This window comes from Anopheles nili, chromosome 2 (assembly GCF_943737925.1).
Source record: "Anopheles nili chromosome 2, idAnoNiliSN_F5_01, whole genome shotgun sequence".
In the NCBI taxonomy this organism is placed as follows: domain Eukaryota; kingdom Metazoa; phylum Arthropoda; class Insecta; order Diptera; family Culicidae; genus Anopheles; species Anopheles nili.
In genome coordinates, this window is record NC_071291.1 from 46,903,838 (window position 1) to 46,921,662 (window position 17,825).

The 17,825-nt window shown below is 42.4% G+C and overlaps 2 protein-coding genes across 2 annotated transcripts; both read right to left on the minus strand.

The window, feature by feature from the left end:
- Positions 1–12,634: 12,634 nt before the first annotated feature.
- Positions 12,635–13,690, minus strand: LOC128732132 (ADP-ribosylation factor-related protein 1). Its single transcript, XM_053825300.1, has 4 exons — positions 13,636–13,690; positions 13,356–13,536; positions 12,865–13,289; positions 12,635–12,772 (listed from the first exon to the last, which is right to left on the minus strand). Exons 2-4 carry the CDS (start codon positions 13,446–13,448, stop codon positions 12,685–12,687), a joined length of 606 nt encoding a protein of 201 aa, XP_053681275.1. The 5' UTR covers positions 13,449–13,536; positions 13,636–13,690; the 3' UTR covers positions 12,635–12,684.
- Positions 13,691–15,788: 2,098 nt separating this feature from the next.
- Positions 15,789–16,549, minus strand: LOC128720929 (uncharacterized). Its single transcript, XM_053814631.1, has 2 exons — positions 16,333–16,549; positions 15,789–16,252 (listed from the first exon to the last, which is right to left on the minus strand). The coding sequence occupies exons 1-2, from the start codon at positions 16,547–16,549 to the stop codon at positions 15,789–15,791; spliced, it is 681 nt and encodes a 226-aa protein (XP_053670606.1).
- Between the last annotated feature and the right edge of the window lie 1,276 nt (positions 16,550–17,825).

Sequence of the window (17,825 nt, forward strand, 5' to 3'; positions counted from 1 at the left end):
TTTTGAGGGATTGTAGGTTTTTGAAATGGGTGGAGGAACGGGTTTTCAAAAGATATTTTTCACCGTTTTCAATCACATTACCTTCGATGGGGGTGCTGCCAACGATAGCGGTGAGGCTATTTCCGATGATGAAGGGGTTCTTTGGTAGCTTATGGTTTCCTGTAGCCTGCAGGACAAGGAACAGCTCTTCTCCGTGCAGGTTATCCTTGTCTAACCATGCCGGCATTCTTCTTCTCCTTTCAATCGGTCGATCAGGGGTGCCACCCCTGTCTTCGGGTGGGTCCGACATGGTGTCGGCTCCGCCAGTCACTGTTACACTTTTTTTTGCACTCAGTCACAATGTACCGTTATTCACTGGTCGCAAAATTTGTAACGGTAAGTCTCTCCACTTGGGGAGGGCGCACACTCTTGAGGGGTGGGGGGTTCACTGGTGTGGAAGTAGTATTCTCGGCTGGTACCGTTATAACACGGGTAGTCGCAGGAAGTTCCACTATACACAACCGTTGACCACGAGGTCTGTTCGCAGACTGACGATTCCCAGACTGCGATCTCGATTCCCAGACTGTCGATTCCCAGACTGTCGATTCCCAGACTAGTTCCATGTTCTTCTGTTCAGTGCTAGAATCCAACTCCCCCCTTTAGGAGTAGGACCAATAAATGGCATATAATTTTATTTATACACTTATGTTTTTCTACAACTTTGGTGATGACATCCCTAAAACGTGATGACATCCTCTAATCTAGGTTCCTACTCTGATTCCTGAGTATCTACGCTAGGTGTGGCTACTGAGCCTTATAATTTTTCAATCCTGTCTAGTCATTGGTACCGGCCCTAAGCTGATCTGCCTAAAACTTTCCCTACCTGGCTAGATAAATCTCAGCACGCATGGCTGGAAGTTGATGGCACGCAAGGCCATCTATCGGGGACGGACCCCATTTTTCCTTAAAATTAAATCTAACTACCTTAAAACTAAATAACCAACCTACACCTAACTACACACTACTTAAAAAATTCACCTAAAAAGGTCCCGGATCAGAGCATGCGCTGAGTTCCGGGAGGTGAGTTGGAGTCGCATGAGACTAGTCTCAATGCGCTCGCTTACCAATGGGATCCCTGCATCTATATGCAGGTCCCTAGTGGGATACCTAGTGGGCAGATTGAGAATCATCTTCAGAAACTTGTTCTGGATTCTCTGCACCACTATGATATCCGCTTTTGAGCAATTGCTCCAGACATTTGATCCGTACATCAGCACTGGCAGGATGACTTGTCGATAGATAATAAGTTTATTATCCCTCGACAGTCCCGAGCGTCGCGCGATGAGCGGATACAAACTCCTTAGGAGACCAAACGTCTTGGAAGCAAGATGATCTACATGCTGTCGGAACGACAGCTTTCGATCATAGGTAACCCCGAGGTAGCGCACATCTGTGGACCAGGGGATTTCCTTGCTATGCATTGTGATGGGTTTCACCTTACGCACGACAGAAGCCATAAGCATCTGTTGCTTGTAAGGGATCACCATCACCTGGGTCTTTTCATAATTTACCCTTATCCTCCACTCGTTGAGGTATTGGATATATTTATCCAAACCTCTCTGAAGTCCTCCTTGAAGACACTCCAGATTACGAGAGGAGTACAAAATCGCAGTGTCGTCTGCATATAACGACAGCTGCGTGTGATTGTCCATGTCGGGAACATCCGACGTAAAACAGTTGTACAGGAGTGGTCCTAGGACACTCCCCTGTGGAACGCCTGCACAGTTGGCATAGGGGGCGGACATTGTCCCCCCTAAATGAACAACCGACGTACGAGAACTCAGATAGGACTGAATGGTTCTCACTAAGTACGTCGGAAATCCTTGGGCACGAAGCTTATGCAATAGGCCGTCGTGCCAAACGTTGTCGAAAGCCTTTTCGATGTCCAATAAGGCCATCGCAGTGGACTTTCCACAACGTTTTCCGTCATTGATGACATTCAGGACACGCTGCAGCTGGTGAGCTGTAGAGTGTCCTCTTCGAAATCCAAACTGAACATCTGTCAACACATTGTTGTCAGAGCAGTGGGCCTCCATCCGTGTATGTATCACCCTCTCAAAAACCTTGCTTACAGCAGGCAAGAGGGAGATCGGACGGTAGCTCGAAACTAGGGAAGGATCCTTCCCCACTTTCCGGATTGGAACGACTTTTGCAAGTTTCCATATCGTCGGGAAATACCCCAATTCCAGACATCTATTAAAGATGCTGGTTAAGAAGCTCGTAGCTCTGAGACCAACATGCTTTAACATCACGTTAAAGATGTTGTCAGGTCCCGGAGCTTTGAACCCGACACTGTCCTTTATAAGTGTCCGGACCTCTTCCAAGGTGGCCCGGTCAGTGTCAGGAAGCGAACATTGAGCCAATGCTAGTCCGCGGATGCTGTTGCTAACAACAGCATCGTGCGGACTAGGCATCGTGTCGCTCACTCGATGTGAGTGAGCAAAATGTTCAGCCAAGAGCTGAACTTTTTCTTCTGGCGTGAAACTCCGATTAGGAGCTTCACCCAGGGGCGGAATAGGCCTAGGTCTATTCTTTAAAACTTTCGTAACCCTCCAAAAAGGACGAGAGTTTTTGGGCATCGAGCGCATCTCCTTCGAGAAATGCTCGTTCCTAGCTTGCCCCAGACGGTTCCTTACTACCTTACTAAGTTTCCTATATGCTAGGTAGTAAGCCCTATCTGCGGTACGCTGGAAACGACGCCTCATAGAGTTGCGTAACTTTATGAGGCGTAGCGTTTCCAGATCTATCTCGACTAGCTTGGCTTTAGTAGCCACCAGGGGAACGGCCCTATCTTCCGCTTCCCTAACACTACTTATGAAGCTAGTCACGGCTGCATCGATATCATCTATCGAGCATAGGGGCACGCGCGTATCCAGGGATCTATCGACGGCCCGTTCGAACTTCGTCCAGTTCGCCGCCCTATAGTCCCGCCGCTGCCTCCTGGCTTGCGTCACAGTGTCCGCCGCAATGTCCAGCACCACTGGCAGGTGGTCCGATGATAACGCCGTCTGCGTTGTTGGAGTGTCCACGTTGTCCATATTCGAGAGGAATATGTTCAACGTGGAGTAACTCCTTCCGTTGTTAAATGTCGGTTGGAACGGGAACAGCACCGAATAGAAGCCTGCTTGCGCATCTTCAAACAGCACTTTCCCGTTCTTGTTCACAGCCGCATTTCCCCAGGCGTGGTGCCTCGCGTTCAGATCCCCAGCGATGATGTATCGGCCAGGGGCTCTTGTCAGCTTCCGGAGGTCTGCTTTCAGCGTCTCCACGGATCTGTCCACCTCGCGGGCTTGCCGGGGGCAATAGGCTGCATAGAAGCGGAAGCTGCCCTGGGAGGAGGTTAACTCGACTCCAGCTGCTTCCACCAGCTCCGTCCCTGGAAGAGAAAGGGTGCGGAATTTAATGCTACGACGGACAAGGATGGCAATGCCACCACATGTACTTCCCTGTCTATCGAGGCGGACCACGGCGTGGTCTGGTAGGTTGAAGGCCCGATCCGGTTGGAGGTGGGTTTCCGTCAGGGCCATCAGGTCGATTTCCTTGGTCGTCAGGAAATCTATAAGCTCCATCTTCTTCTGGGCGATGGAGCGGGCATTCCAGGTGGCACATCTAAGGGTCACTGCGAATGATAAAGGAGATCATATGAGTTAACATTTGATCTCTAGGGAGGACCTTAGCCACCCTTTTAAACTCTAGCCAGAGGCGGACGATGGCGCCGAACTGGCTCTCCATCTCGTCCTCTGCCTGGGATTGCTGCTGCTGCTGCTGAGACAACGTCTCCCGCAGTTTATCCAGCTTATCCTGGGCAGGCTGGCGGCTGGCTTTCTTCGCAGCCTTCGGAGCCCCTTGGGGAGCCGTCGGTGCGGTAGTGCTTTCCAGCTGCTGCTGTTGCTGCTGCTGTAGCTGTTTGTTGGAGGCCTTCTTCTTTTTGCCTCCGCGCTTCTTCTTGCGCTTGGCCGGCTGGTCCTGCGGCGTTGGCTGCTGCAGGGCTGGTGTCGGCAGGGAGGCACCTGGCGTCGGTGCCTTCGGGGCTGGCTTCCGCGATGGACATCCCTCACACGCGCAAACGGGAGCGTTTACGGGGGCGGGGGTGTTCTTGGGGTGCTCCTGCACCCACGGAAGTGCCTTATTCCACGCAGGGTTATCCGGCGACGGGGCCGGCACGTACCTTACGTGGGGGCCCACTTCGACCGTACGCAACGGCTTCATGGGCTCCACATTGCCTTTCTGCTTTCGCAGAAAGGCAATTCGCGCAGAGCAGTGCGGGTTGTATGGGCTATGATTGCCCATACAGTTCGCGCACCTGCGCTTATTATCGAGCTCGACAGCGCACTGTCGAGCCAGATGTTTCCCGCCGCACTTGATGCAGCGGGCGGCCATGTGGCACATCTTTGCCGAATGGCCGAAATGCAGGCAGTTGCTGCACTGCGTGCACTCCGAGCGTTTGGGGGAGAATTTCTCCCACCAAACGCGCGTGTAATTCAGGTGCGTGATCCCACGCGCCTGTTCAAGCGTCGTGGTCCCCTTCGCGAAGGAAATCACAAACGCCTTGCTGGAGACCTTGTCTAGGGCGGCTCCCACATTCAACTCACGGACCGTGATGGGTGTGAGACCCTGCTCCTGCAGGAAGGCCAAGACATGGTCCGAGGAACCATACCGTAGCCCTTTGAGGACAAGCTGGTAGGGCTTGTCCCCCTGAAAATCATGCGTGAAAAACTCACGCTTCAAGGCGATCAAGAGTCCCTTGACCGCCTCATGGTCCTTCCGGGTTCTGCAGGATACCCTGCAGAAGTTCCGCGGAAGGAACGTGAAGGTAGCAGAAAGTTGCTTCTTCTTCATTGCAGCACATAGCGAACTGTGGTGCTGCCTGCTTTATTTACAAATTTTCGCTGCTTAAATACTAAAATCTTTGATGGTGTTGGTTTGTATCGGATACGATATATCCTTGTGTCAGAATTATTACCATAGGCGTATGATAGAGACAGAACCTTTATCTATTCTTCGTTTGCTTAGGGTTCTGGGCCATATGGTTTTCCTATTTCGTGGGAGATCTTATTATGAACGTGTGAGACCGATCGTATATGGTTTTGGTGCAACTTATCCTGGTTCAAATATATTTTTATAGTTGTCTAACATTCGCTCCGGGTGTCCTATGCTCTTTACGCTGTACACTTATGATCTTATTGCGTTTTTTTACGACTTTGCTTATTTCGGGTTTCGTTCTTCGGGCCTTTTCCATTTCCGTTCTCTACATTTATTTAGGACACCGAAAAACGAAACCAGACCATAAGTTACAATGTTAATACAAACCGTTGCATACGCAACAAGTAGTGAGATTGCTTCAGTCTGTTTGGCAATTTGTTCGTTAATGGTGTTAATGGCGTAAGCCATATGCGTCATTTGTAAAAAGAAGTTCTGGTTCTGTTCTTTTAGTTCTTTAATTAGAGCGTCCTTGAAATTGTCTTGTGGTTGGGGAACCTGTTGCTGCTGTGTGTTAGATGTTGTTTGTGCGTACGATAGTCTTTGTTGAACGGGACTTGGTGTATGTAGGGTTTTTTCGACGGCTAATCGGGCTTCGGTGTAGGAGCAGTGGTGGTCTGTTTTATACTTTAGGATTTCTTGTTCTTTGGTAAAGGAAGGGCAGGATTTGTCAAAAGGACTGTGATTTTCATTGCAATTTAAGCTTCTGGTAGGAGCTGAGCAGTCACCGTGTTCGGGTGCGCAACAGTTCCTGCAGATGGCTGGGGTCTTGCACCGAAGTTTGGTGTGACCAAAACGGGCACAGTTGAGGCAGATCATAGGTTTTGGATAGTAGGGGCGTGGTTTCACAATTAGTGGTCCAAGACGAATAATGGAGGGGATTTGTGTTAAAGCGACCCGGAGTAGAAAGGAGTTTGTGGGGATAATTTCCTCGTTTACCCTACGGGTAAAGCGACGAACACTAACTACATGTTGATTTTTCAGGTTGGTGAGAATTTCGTCATCTGTTAAGTTTTTCAAGTCGGAGGACATTATGACACATTGTACTGTGTTAAGGGTGGAGTGCGGTTCAATAGTGATGGGGGTATAGTCGATGAGTTTAGTAAGTGTTTGTAGTTTTTGGAAGTGGGCTTGGGATCGGGTTTTTAGAAGAAATTTGGTACCGTTATCTATGGAGTTCCCTTGGACAGTGGTGCTTCCTGTAGCGTCTTCCAGCGATTTTCCGATGATGAATGGGTTGGTGGGCAGGGTCCTATTTTCCGCGGCACTTAGCACTAAAAACAATAAGTCGCCACTTTCGTTGTTTTTATCCATCCATTGGGGTAATGGTCTAGATCTTTGGAATCTAGACCCACCAAGAGGGGGAAAATCCCTCTCATTGGGAGGTGGTTCCGACATGGTGTCGGCCACCTAAGAGCACTTTTTTGTAAACGGCTTTCACTTAAAGTTTATTTTAAATGTTCTCACTGAGTAACAAACTGCACTGTAATAACACAGATATTTCACTCAGAGGTAATTTTCACCATACACTTCACATGCACTGTACAAGTCACTGTGGGTAGTCCAGAAACGACTGGTCACTATGGACGCTCGCACGAGACTGTTGGTGTTAGAATGTTGGTTGGTGTTAGAATGTTGGTCTCACTGCAACTCCAGTTTATTGCCAATAATTCTTACATATATACCCATATACATTTGTTCATCTTCACGAATGAACGTTGTCATTAGTTCATTTCTCAACACTCCTCCTCAACGTTCATTTAAATTTAACATTTGAGACATCTTTTCATGTTTCACCTTTCCTAACGCTTTCGTTAAGATATCTGCTCTCATCGTTTCTGTTGGGCAATACTTCAGTTCAATGATTTTCTTTTCACAAAGATCCTTGATGAAATGTTCTTTCGTTTCAATATGTTTGGATCGTTTACTAGATCTCCCTGTCTTCGCAAAAGTCAAACATGCTTGTTTGTCCTCGTAAATCGTTATAGGTTCCGCTATGTTTTCACCAAACTCAGTTAACAATTTTCTGAAGCATAGCACTTCTTGGCATGTTTCGCCCAAAGCAATATATTCCGCTTCCATTGATGAGAGGCTTACTGAAGTCTGTTTATGGCTGGTCCATGAAACAGCTCCTCCTGCGACAAAAATTACATATCCAGTAGTAGATTTTCTAGTGGTCATATCTTCAGCCCAATCTGAATCCGTGTAAACTTGTACGCCTTGGGAAGGATTACCTCCTAATTTCAATTGCCACTGTCTAGTTTTAATCAAGTATCTTACTACTCGCTTCGCTGCTACGTAATCTTTTCTTTACGATCTGCTTTTTCAGGAACGTTCACCGAATCGTCTAATGCATTTTCGTATTCGCTTTCATTATTTTCCTTTGCATTCGTTTTGCGGTATTGTTCGACACTCGTTTCACTGTATTGTTCGGCATTCGAGTCACAATTTAATATCTCTGCTTCTGAACAACGTCTTCTTCGGAACTTGGGACCTTGCTCAATTTATCTTCATTGAAAATGACGTCACGAGCCTCATACTCTTTCTTTCTTTCAGGGCTTCAGATACGGTAACCGTTAATTGTATACCCGATCATAATGCCACGCCACGATTTTCCATCGAATTTTCCACGAAACTGTTTTGGAATATGAACAAACACGTTTGAACCAAAAATTCTAAGATTGGACACATTTGGTTTTCGTTTGTTCCACATTTCGTATGGCGTAGTTTTTCCAATAGCAAAAGCCGGGCTACGATTTATTAAATATGCTGCTGTTTCTATTGCTGCCCCCCATAGCCCTTTGTTCACGCCAGTGTCCTCAATCATTGTTCTTACTTTTTCGACCAGAGTTCTATTTGCACGTTCGCTTGTACCGTTTTGTTCCGGCGTATAAGGAACAGTAAAATCCATTTGGATTCCCTTTTTCTTGCAATACTCTATAAATGCGCGATTTCTGTATTCTCCTCCATTGTCACATTTTAACTTGGAGATACCAGTTCCGAACTTCCTTGAAACCATTGTTTCATACTCGCAAAACTTCTGGAATACTTCGTTCTTTGTTTTAATCGGAAACACCATCATAAAACGTGTATAGTCGTCTATGAAAGTTACAAACAATCTTTATCCTTTCACGCTTATTTGCCGCATGGGACCACATACATCCGAATGTATGATTTCAAGAATTCTGCTTGCCTTTTCACTCCGTCGTTTCGCATGCGTCACAAACTTGTGTATCCTTTATATTGTTCCCGGAGTCTAACGCGGGTAGGCCTAATACCATATTATTTCTTTCTAGCATTCGCATATTCGTAGAGCTCAAATGACCATAGCGCCTATGCCACAGTTCCTTTTGTTTCTCTATACGTCCACTAAAAAATATATCTAGCCTTTCAGGATAAAACTTAATATTGTATAGTTTTCCACATTTTTCACCCTCCGCAAGAACATTCTTTCCACGGCGTATTTTCACTATATCTTTATCAAACACCACTTGCATTCCAGCTTCGACGATTTTCACCACTGATAGCAAATTAACACGTGCGTTTTCTATGTATATAACATCCTTGATGGTTACTAACACCGGTGCACCACTATTAGGATATGAAAACAGTTCAATGTTCTCACCATCTGTGGCCGTAATGCTTTCGCCTTCTTTCACAACAGCGGCAACTACTTGTTCTTTTAGTTTTTCCAACTTCTTGAACAGACTTTTATCATTTGTGATGTGTTCCGTGGATCCGGAATCTATATACCATGTCGATCCATTACGTTCTTCTCGCACGCGGTTCACCATAAAACACGTTCGTGAATCTTTCTTTTCCGTTTTTGGTGCTTTGTTCTTACAGTCCCGTTTGTAGTGACCAATTTTCCCGCAATTATAACATTTTACTACAAACTTTTTCACTTCCTTACGATTTTGCCCTACAAAAGCAGCCGATGTTTCACGTTCGTTTTTGACACCACATCGTATGTTACGCTTTTGTTCTTCCGCCAGCAGCCTTTGTTTCACCAGCTCCATCGTAAGTTCTTTTTCCTGCATATTTTCCAATGCCGTAACTAAAGGATCATAACTGTCTGGAAGACTTAAGAACAACTGGGATACCAAATCTCCTTCCGAAAGTTTTGCACCAGCCGTCCTTAATTTTCGCGCCAGTTCATCAAACTCTCTCAAATGAGCGTTAATCGATGATCCTTCAACCATATGCAGATGGGCGATTTGCTTCTTAAAACCGTTCGATTCGAGACCGTTTTTCGAGCGTACACTTCCGTGAGATTGCTCCACATATATTTTGCCGTGGCAGCATCTCGCACTATTTCCAGACATTCGTCAGCAAGGAAATTCACGATAAGGCTCTTTGCCTTTCTATCCGCTTTCGCGGAATCCTGCTTGTCGTCTGCTTTCGCCTGTTCTCCAACCACTACATTCCACACCCCCTCCGCCTGCAGAACCGTTTGCACGCGGAAGCCCCAATTCTCAAAATTGGTTTCACCGTTGAACAGCGTTGAACCGTATGTTATACTTTAACTTTTCCATTGTGGACCTGGACCCATAACCTGTTAAGATTTTTAGTGTGAATAGTGGTTATAATAGAGAACTTGTTCGCTCGGTGGTCTCACTTGGTAGCAGAACGTAGTTTTTGGCGTTTTTGGCGTCCGGGTTTTTGTTACTGTTTTGCAGAAGTTAAGTTATTTGGTTACGTAGTTTAGAAATCTCGCTATTTGTTAGTGCGAGTTGTTCGATCAGATTTTGGTTTGTGATTGTAAGATCTTGTGTGTTGATTTAGGTTGGTCGTCATTTGTGCGTACGTTAGGCTTTGTGCCGGAGTGAGCGTCGGGTTCGATTGCGGAGCGGGATTCTATGAAGCAAGGAGTTGGTGGGAACGATTTCGTTATTCACCCTTCGGGAGAAACGTCGACCATCCACCACATTTTGGACGTTAAGGTTTTCAAGTATTTCGGCATCCGATAGGTTCACCAAACTGGCCGACAATATCACACACTGGATGGTGTTAAGTGTAGATTGGGGGGTGATGGTGACGAGAGTATTGTATATTAGTTGGGTTATGGTTTGGAGATTTATGAAATTGTGGTAGGAGCGAGTTTTTAAGAGGTATTTACTACGAAGTTCAATACTATTCCCTTGCATGTTGGTGTTACCACTCACACGTTCAATCGTCTTTCCTATTATGAAGAAGTTTGTCGGCAGTCCTTTTCGCTGCTGGTTGCAAGCACCAGGAATAGTAGGTCTCCGTTGTTATTTCCTTGTCCATCCACTCTGGAACATTTCTTATTCTTCTGCGTGTTCCCAGCGGGGGAAAGCCCCTGCTTAGGTCATGTGGGTCCGACATTTTCCGCTCACATTAACTCTCTCGGGCACTAAGAATGTTTTACACTTTTGGGTGAAACAGTGATCGCAGTCACTCACATACACTCTTACACAAAGTTTTGAGTTTTTTTACTTTTTCCACCTAGTGGCAATGTTAATATCACGTGTTCGTATAGAATTGCGTCCGTTCGGGATGACCGTTCGCTTGTCACTATCTTTCAAAAGTATGTTCGATTCACAGACTGTTTAGAACACGCTTAAGTTTATTTCTAGTTAACAAGCAGTATATGTACAGAAATTGATAATTCCAACAATTTTCACCATATTATGTCAATTCATTAGTCCCTAGCCTGACAAAGGGTTCAAAAAATTCTGTATGAACGAGATTCTGTATGAAGCTGATATCGAGCGCAAAAAAGAACACGGACGGTGCTGTTCAATTGTCTACAGTGAGAACACAACAGAACAATACATTTGTTTATCTACTTACTAACGGAGCCAATCATATCGTTGTATAAGAACAGCAGCGAAATACTGAATTTAATTAGTTTCAATGTTATTTCAATGAATTATAACTGTCAATCTAAAAATAAAATTAAAAAAATGATTAAATATCAAAGAGACTGCACACCAAATGTTGATGGCCTCATTCGTTGAGTGTATCGTTTACTCTTAAAGAATGCGAATCTGGGATTATTATGTTGATTTACACATTTGAACGAAATGTATAGATTTGAACTAACACTGAACAAAAACATTTGATTGCTAATTTTATCGCTTTGAACATAAACCGTGCGTTAGAAACCTTATGAAACGTGTTTAGGAATGCCTTAGGAGATTACAAAGTGATGTAGATAGTGTGGATCTCGATTCAACACGAGGCAGAAGCTAGGCAAACAATTCAACTTGATTTAATTTTCTTGACAGTTACAAATCAATCTTAATCCATAAAACCGCAACGATATCAAGTAAGAAAGTAAACTATCGTAATTTGCATGGTATGGATTGGAGCTCAGGATTGGAACACCAGGAGAAAAACGTATACTTATATTATAATTTGAATAGAATAGAATCAAAATATAATAGAATAAGAATATAGAATGGTGGCTTCAATAGAATGGTCAATTCAAGTCATCAATCGACAAAATCAGCAAGACTGATTTAGGGAATATGAGATGAATTAATGTAGAGGTAGCGATAAATATTATAACCACAAAATTGAAAATGAAACTAAGTAAAAGTACATTCAATTTTATTCAAATCTAAGTTGCGTAGTTTATTTTGTTCACGAAATATTTATCTGAGGTATACCCTGAGGTTTATTGATATGTACTGCTCATAATATTCCCCCATTGGTGCTGTGATGTTGACATAAAAATATCATGGTGGAGCTTTAACAATGTGGAACGTAAAAACCTTGGAAAAATTGAAATAAACTGAAGCGTGTGTACGAGATGTAGTGTGTATTCCAGTGCAAATATCGATCATCCGAAAGACAGAAGATGTTATGGTGCAAATGCTGTTTGTATGTTGTGAATCAACGAATTAGATGAGATATCACACCGGTAATTCTTTCGAAAATTCCGCTAAGGTAAAATCCTCTTGTACCTCACGCGATACACATCAAAATGAAAAACAAAATCCTCTAGAGATTCTACGCCAAACTGCTCATAATGAGTTAAAGCAACTACATGAAATGATTTTGCTCATTTAAACTGCTCTTTTAAGGATAAGGGTTTTTGGGAAAACAAAAGATGGTCCCAAACAACTTCCTCAAATTACAATCGACTCACCATATAATTGGTAAATTTACTTCTTTTCATAGAGTCACTCATTCAACAGGAAAAGGTTTAAAATATGCGAATTATGTAAATAAAAAAAAAATGCAACATTGCAGAGTGATTATACTTTAATTCGCCTGGTGGGTGGCCAACAAGATCGCTCATACAACGGACGGTTGCATAGAGTGAGACACAACCAATCTTGGAGGGTGTAGTAGAAAGTGATTCCCACACAACCCTTTCTTTTGGAATCTATTTCTTCTATCGAAAAGAAATTTTGCTCAAAAGTACGTCCGATATGCTTCACATCTGGTTCGGATTGGAATATTTGTTTCTTACACGTTTCAGTCCAAATAATGACTGAATGAAACAAAAATAAATTCTCCAAAATAACATCGGCACGGAAACCTGCTAGTTGTCGAATAAAAGAAGAGAAAGACTTTTTGTGTCGCCATGCACTGTTGATTTTTTTTTCGATATACTCCTAACATTACACTCTTATATCACAAAATAAACATAAACAACGAACAAAGGAGTAGGCGTGTGTATAATGTTGATCAAGTATCTTCCGTTTTCGGGGGACGTACGATAGAGTTCCGCTTGATAGATTCGACCAACCATTTAATGCCTTCGTCGACTCCTTCCCTAAAAGTGGGAATATTACAACAAATTAATAAACCGTAATCGTATCAGGCTAACAAACAATAGCTTCGATGGCATGATTTAAGGCACCTTACCCTGTCAGCGCTGATACCGGCATTACCAGGCAGTCGCGACGCCCAATCAAATGACCGACCTCTTGGAAGACGGGTTTTATTTCCCGCACGCCCATACAATCCGGCAGGTCTTGCTTGTTCGCCAGCACAAGCAGCGGAATCCCGGATAAGTACTCATTGCTGATCATCCGGTCGAATACATCCTTTGACTCACTCATGCGAACGCGATCATTCGAGTCGACCACGTAGATCACGGCATGCGATTCGGAGTAATACTTGTCCCACAGAGACTGTAGTTCCTGCTGCCCGCCCAAATCCCAAAAGCTCAATCGTATGCCGGCGATATCGATCTGGCCAATGTTCAGTCCGACCGTTGTCGTGATTTTGCTTGGATTCATTCCCCGGTAGTTTTTGGTGAACTTTGCCTTCGCTGCCTCTAGATAGGTCTGATTTCATCACACGAATAAGGAAAATTGAAGAACCGCTTAAGTGAAATCTAAATCCATGCTCACCGTCTTGCCCGCATTGTCCAGTCCGAGAATAAGTATGCAATATTCATCCTTCTGAGTGAGGTATTTGTAGAAACCGCTGAGCAATGTGTACATTTTCGAACGCGTTAAGTACAGCTGAAGGGCGTAAAAAACCAATGATGTGGCGGTGAAATATTTACGCCGAAATAATGAAAGCGCGGCACTGTGGGATACGAAAGCAGTAGCCATTAATGATTGAATTTCAAATAAAATATGGCAACTCACTTAGCGTCGACAAGTTCGTTTGTAAAATATCACCTACCTTGGAAATTAACGTATTGCCAAACAAGGTATGTCAACAAACTTTTACCTTGCGGTTTGCAAAATATCCTTCTATGTTAGTCAAATTTATGGATTACCCATAGGCGCATTTGCAAGACTTTTACTTTATTGATATCGGTTTACAAATCTACAACTCATAAAATAATAGAATATAGTATACAATGGAAATAAATGCAACATTTTCCACTATCCATCCACCAAAACAATTACTTTAAACACAGACTATTTTTTATATATTTGACATCAAACGTCAAACGCCGTACGTCAGTTAAGTTTGAAATATCACTGGTACCTTTGTGATATTCGTTACAATGATTCCGTTTTTCATGAATACAAGCGAATTTTGTCTTTAAGAAATTATTGAATGAGCAGAATAACAGCTGCTGTTTTATAGTAGGCTGAGAGTTTTAAAGAAAAAACCAACAGCGATTTTTCTCTTTGATTCTTTTTTATGCAAATGTTAGCGTAAATATCCTTTTTTTCATCATGCCATAATGTAGGCGACCCTCTGCCTATTTTCATCATGTTGTGTAGAAGGCCGATACTTGACGCATTCCATAAAACGGCGCGAAAAGCAATAGTATAACCATGCTCTCCTTTACGGCTGCTGCGAATTATTGATCTCTACCAGAAGCTTTAAGTTCAAAACTATAAATGTTTCATCATCAATACTATTGTCGATGCTGTACTTTGAGCCAACATAAGTGAGGTTTTGAACAACTTCAAAGGTGCACTAACACATTTCTACATCACCCCTTTGTGGATTCGCATTTGGCTTTGTTAACAGGATTGCTGGTAGTACAATCGTTGTTTATCAAATCGTTGCAATTTCTCAGTTTCCAAGTCGTTCGTTTTTTTATTATTGTTAGGGGAGCTGCAAATCAATGATGTCAGCAACATATTACAGGAGAAATGTGCTTGTATTGTATGGTCTCCGAGGATTGCAATCCTGAGACACTGGGGTTGGTTCTCCAGCACCAAGCTTAAAAATAGAAATGTTCATTACCCTGGCGCATATACTGGATGATAGCAAAAATAATTTAGTTCTGTTGTTCTGAAAAAGAGGCTTTCCTCAGGGTTACAAAAGCATAGTAGTTTTGTCCCGACTATGCCATCTTATCATACCCGTACGATAAGATGAAAGTGCTGGAGAAGCAGCTCCGCCATAAGTTCCAAATCCGAATTTATGATAATTTTCCGTTTTATAATTCACCTCTGGTAGGGAGAAAACTTTTTGACGGCATTTGACACCATACCACGAAAGGATTTCGTAAACTAATCATAAATTAAAAATATTCACATCAGCTGTGTTACTGGGTACTGAAAATAGCACTAATAGGATCTCACACATTCACTCCCTTGCAGCATATGACGTGAAATATTTGATCTCAAGTCTGTTAGTACCTTGGGCATATTCTATATATATATATATTTTTTTTTTGTTAAATAATTAGTCGTTCGTTCATGTTGAATTATTCATGAACATATACGACGTATCACCAGGTTCGTCATTTCCCGCCTGTTGAAATCCTTCATTTCGCTGCATGTAGCAATAGTTAGGAAAATTGAAATAATTAAAGTAACTTACCACAATCGTGCAACAAATAATATTATTTGCACACTGCTCCACATTTTAAAGACTATCAAAACCATCTAAACAACATTTCCAGTTCATTCCTAAACTTTGTTTATTTCATAAAAATTCTTGAGCAGCAAAATTAAAATTATGTTTCTATGGTAAACTTGTTTACCCTAGCGCATTTCTGTTCTAAATATAAAACTCAATGCATGCAATGCATAAAGGCGGTAATAAAAAATACGGTAATAAAATGGAACCGATTATTATTCAATTGAATCCATCATAATTAAAACGCCGTAAATTATCGTATGATGTACTTCATTATATCTTTAGTTCATCTTATGGCATGATTAAAGAACCATCTTCCTTCGCTAAAAGGTAATGCAATTGGATTCAAGAAGCGACATAAAGGAAATAATAAAATGATAATGAGTATTTAGAGTAATAGAAAAGGTTGTTCAGTACATGCGACGTAACCGTCACTAATGGTGTACAGTGAACGCGAGACAGTAGTATCCTCTGTTCGCTTCATAGAAAAAGATACGCTATATGCACTAATATAACATAATTGCGCCCTGAGTTTTGTCGTCTGTGGTGGGATTCAAAAACTTCTTTCTTTCCCAGCGTTCGAGCCGTGTTGCGACGATAAGTAGTATCAGATTCAAAACTACGAGCACGATACCGGCAGATACGAAAAAGAAACTAGATCCCAGCATTGTCAGTCCCGTGCTGTACCAGCTGTTGTTACGATCTTCGGCGAGTAGTACGTTGTGGGTAAGATAGCTGTAGAACTGTACCATCCAGCAGACGAATGCGATCGTTTGCGAGATTCCAGTGAAAAGATTGCTCACAAACAGCACCACCATCGTTCCCGTTTTCTTCGATGCCGATGCAGATTTCAGGACGGACGCGATTGCTGTAATCACTCCACCCAATATGCCGAATCCCGTCCCAAGGGCAGCACCAAGCCAAAGCCAATAGCTCATCACCTCCGGTTCATTACGGATCATAGCTGGCACTAAGGGAATGATGAAGAAATTAAACGATTTGAGCTCAAAAATGTCCTGCAACATGATGGCGCCTAACATTCATTCTTACCATCAATCTTGTACTCTCGCAAGCCGAATCCAACATTCAAACGACGATGACCGGAAAATAATCCAAAATTTATTTGACCACTCGACTCATTGAAATTCCGTCGTTTCGCATTTCCTTGAATCCAATTGTTGGTCGTTAGACTTGCCACAAGCAAGCCTACGATCAGACAGCTCGTGAAAAAAGTCACGAACACGATACTTCGTGTTTTTAGACTCATAATTCCAGCGTTATAGTTGATTTAAGCACAATAGTTTTAATCTTTTGTTTTAAGTAACAATGTAACGATGCAATTGATTAAGGTTTAGCTAAAGCAAAAATGATACAGATTTCGCATCGTTCGGTAGTACTTTTAGTTTTGTCTGCAAATATAGGAAAGAAATGATGTGATTGAACTAATTTATTCGATGTAATACTGCAGCACGTAAATGCGTATTTTTTAATTAGATTTCATCGATAAGTTTATGGTATTCCAACACCTTTCGCAGAGACAATGCATTTAACATGTTTTAGATTCTACACACATCATCAATATTATTCGTCGTATATCGAGTGCCCAGACATTTGATCGGGGTTTAGGCATTCAAAATAATATTAAGTGTAAGTTTAAACTCGTGTTTTGGCTGGGTTATATGTTCTTATGAGTCGGCTCGTAAAAGAAACTGAACAAAGCTACTCATTTCTGATCATATAATGGGACTTCTGAGTTAAGATATTCATGTAGTAAAATAAAATAAACAAAATTCCTCATCAAAACCTTTTAAACGCATAAAAATTTCACTCCATTATCCTTACATATATATCGTATATTCAACATGTTCTCACACTTTTCTAAAAAAGTTCCTGATAATGAGAACTAACGAGCTTTTACTTGGCATTCATGAATTTCGTAAAATAAAAGTAGTTTACTTTTTCCGCACTTTTTTTTTAACTTTATGTTTTCGAGGAAAATTAACTCGCTTGAAGTAGAATATGCACATAAAAATAGTTAAACTAATCAAACATAGTTTTGTAGTAGTATCACGACATTCAATTGTAACTGCTATTATTGATTTGTTGCGTTACAGCTTTATTAGAATTGGTTAATGGTTGTTGAGAGGCGACAATTTGGAATTTCGCGTTAAGTTTCATCATACTACAAGCATTTTATAAACAAACAAAATCAACTATGTAAAGAGGATTTGGGGGAAATTTCCAATACGCTATCATGCATATTGGTTATTGCCCGTGCATGAAAAGAAAAATGATCAAGAGATTTCGCGGTGACACATTTAGGATTTTTCCACGACACAACGAAAGCAAAGATGAATGCCGTGCCTGTACACGTTCCGGTGGCATTATAAAGGCAACGATCATAAAGAAAATGATGCATGTTTCGCAGATTTGAGCATCGCTCGATCACAACCAACAATCGTTTGGCTTTCGTAAAAAGACGATATCACGCTTGAAATACTTTCAGTTCACAAGCCCACAGCCCAACAGTTCAAAGAATATGA

What these genes read in the sequence shown, in the direction of transcription:
- LOC128732132 (XM_053825300.1), bottom strand. Translation starts at nt 13,448, where the DNA reads ATGTACACATTGCTCAGCGGTTTCTACAAATACCTCACTCAGAAGGAT. An exon ending in TGGACAATGCGGGCAAGACG is followed by an intron (nt 13,290 to 13,355) that starts GTGAGCATGGAT and finishes TGATGAAATCAG; the next exon opens with ACCTATCTAGAGGCAGCGAA. An exon ending in CCGGTATCAGCGCTGACAGG is followed by an intron (nt 12,773 to 12,864) that starts GTAAGGTGCCTT and finishes TCCCACTTTTAG; the next exon opens with GGAAGGAGTCGACGAAGGCA.
- LOC128720929 (XM_053814631.1), bottom strand. Translation starts at nt 16,549, where the DNA reads ATGAGTCTAAAAACACGAAGTATCGTGTTCGTGACTTTTTTCACGAGC. An exon ending in GCGAGAGTACAAGATTGATG is followed by an intron (nt 16,253 to 16,332) that starts GTAAGAATGAAT and finishes TCATTCCCTTAG; the next exon opens with TGCCAGCTATGATCCGTAAT.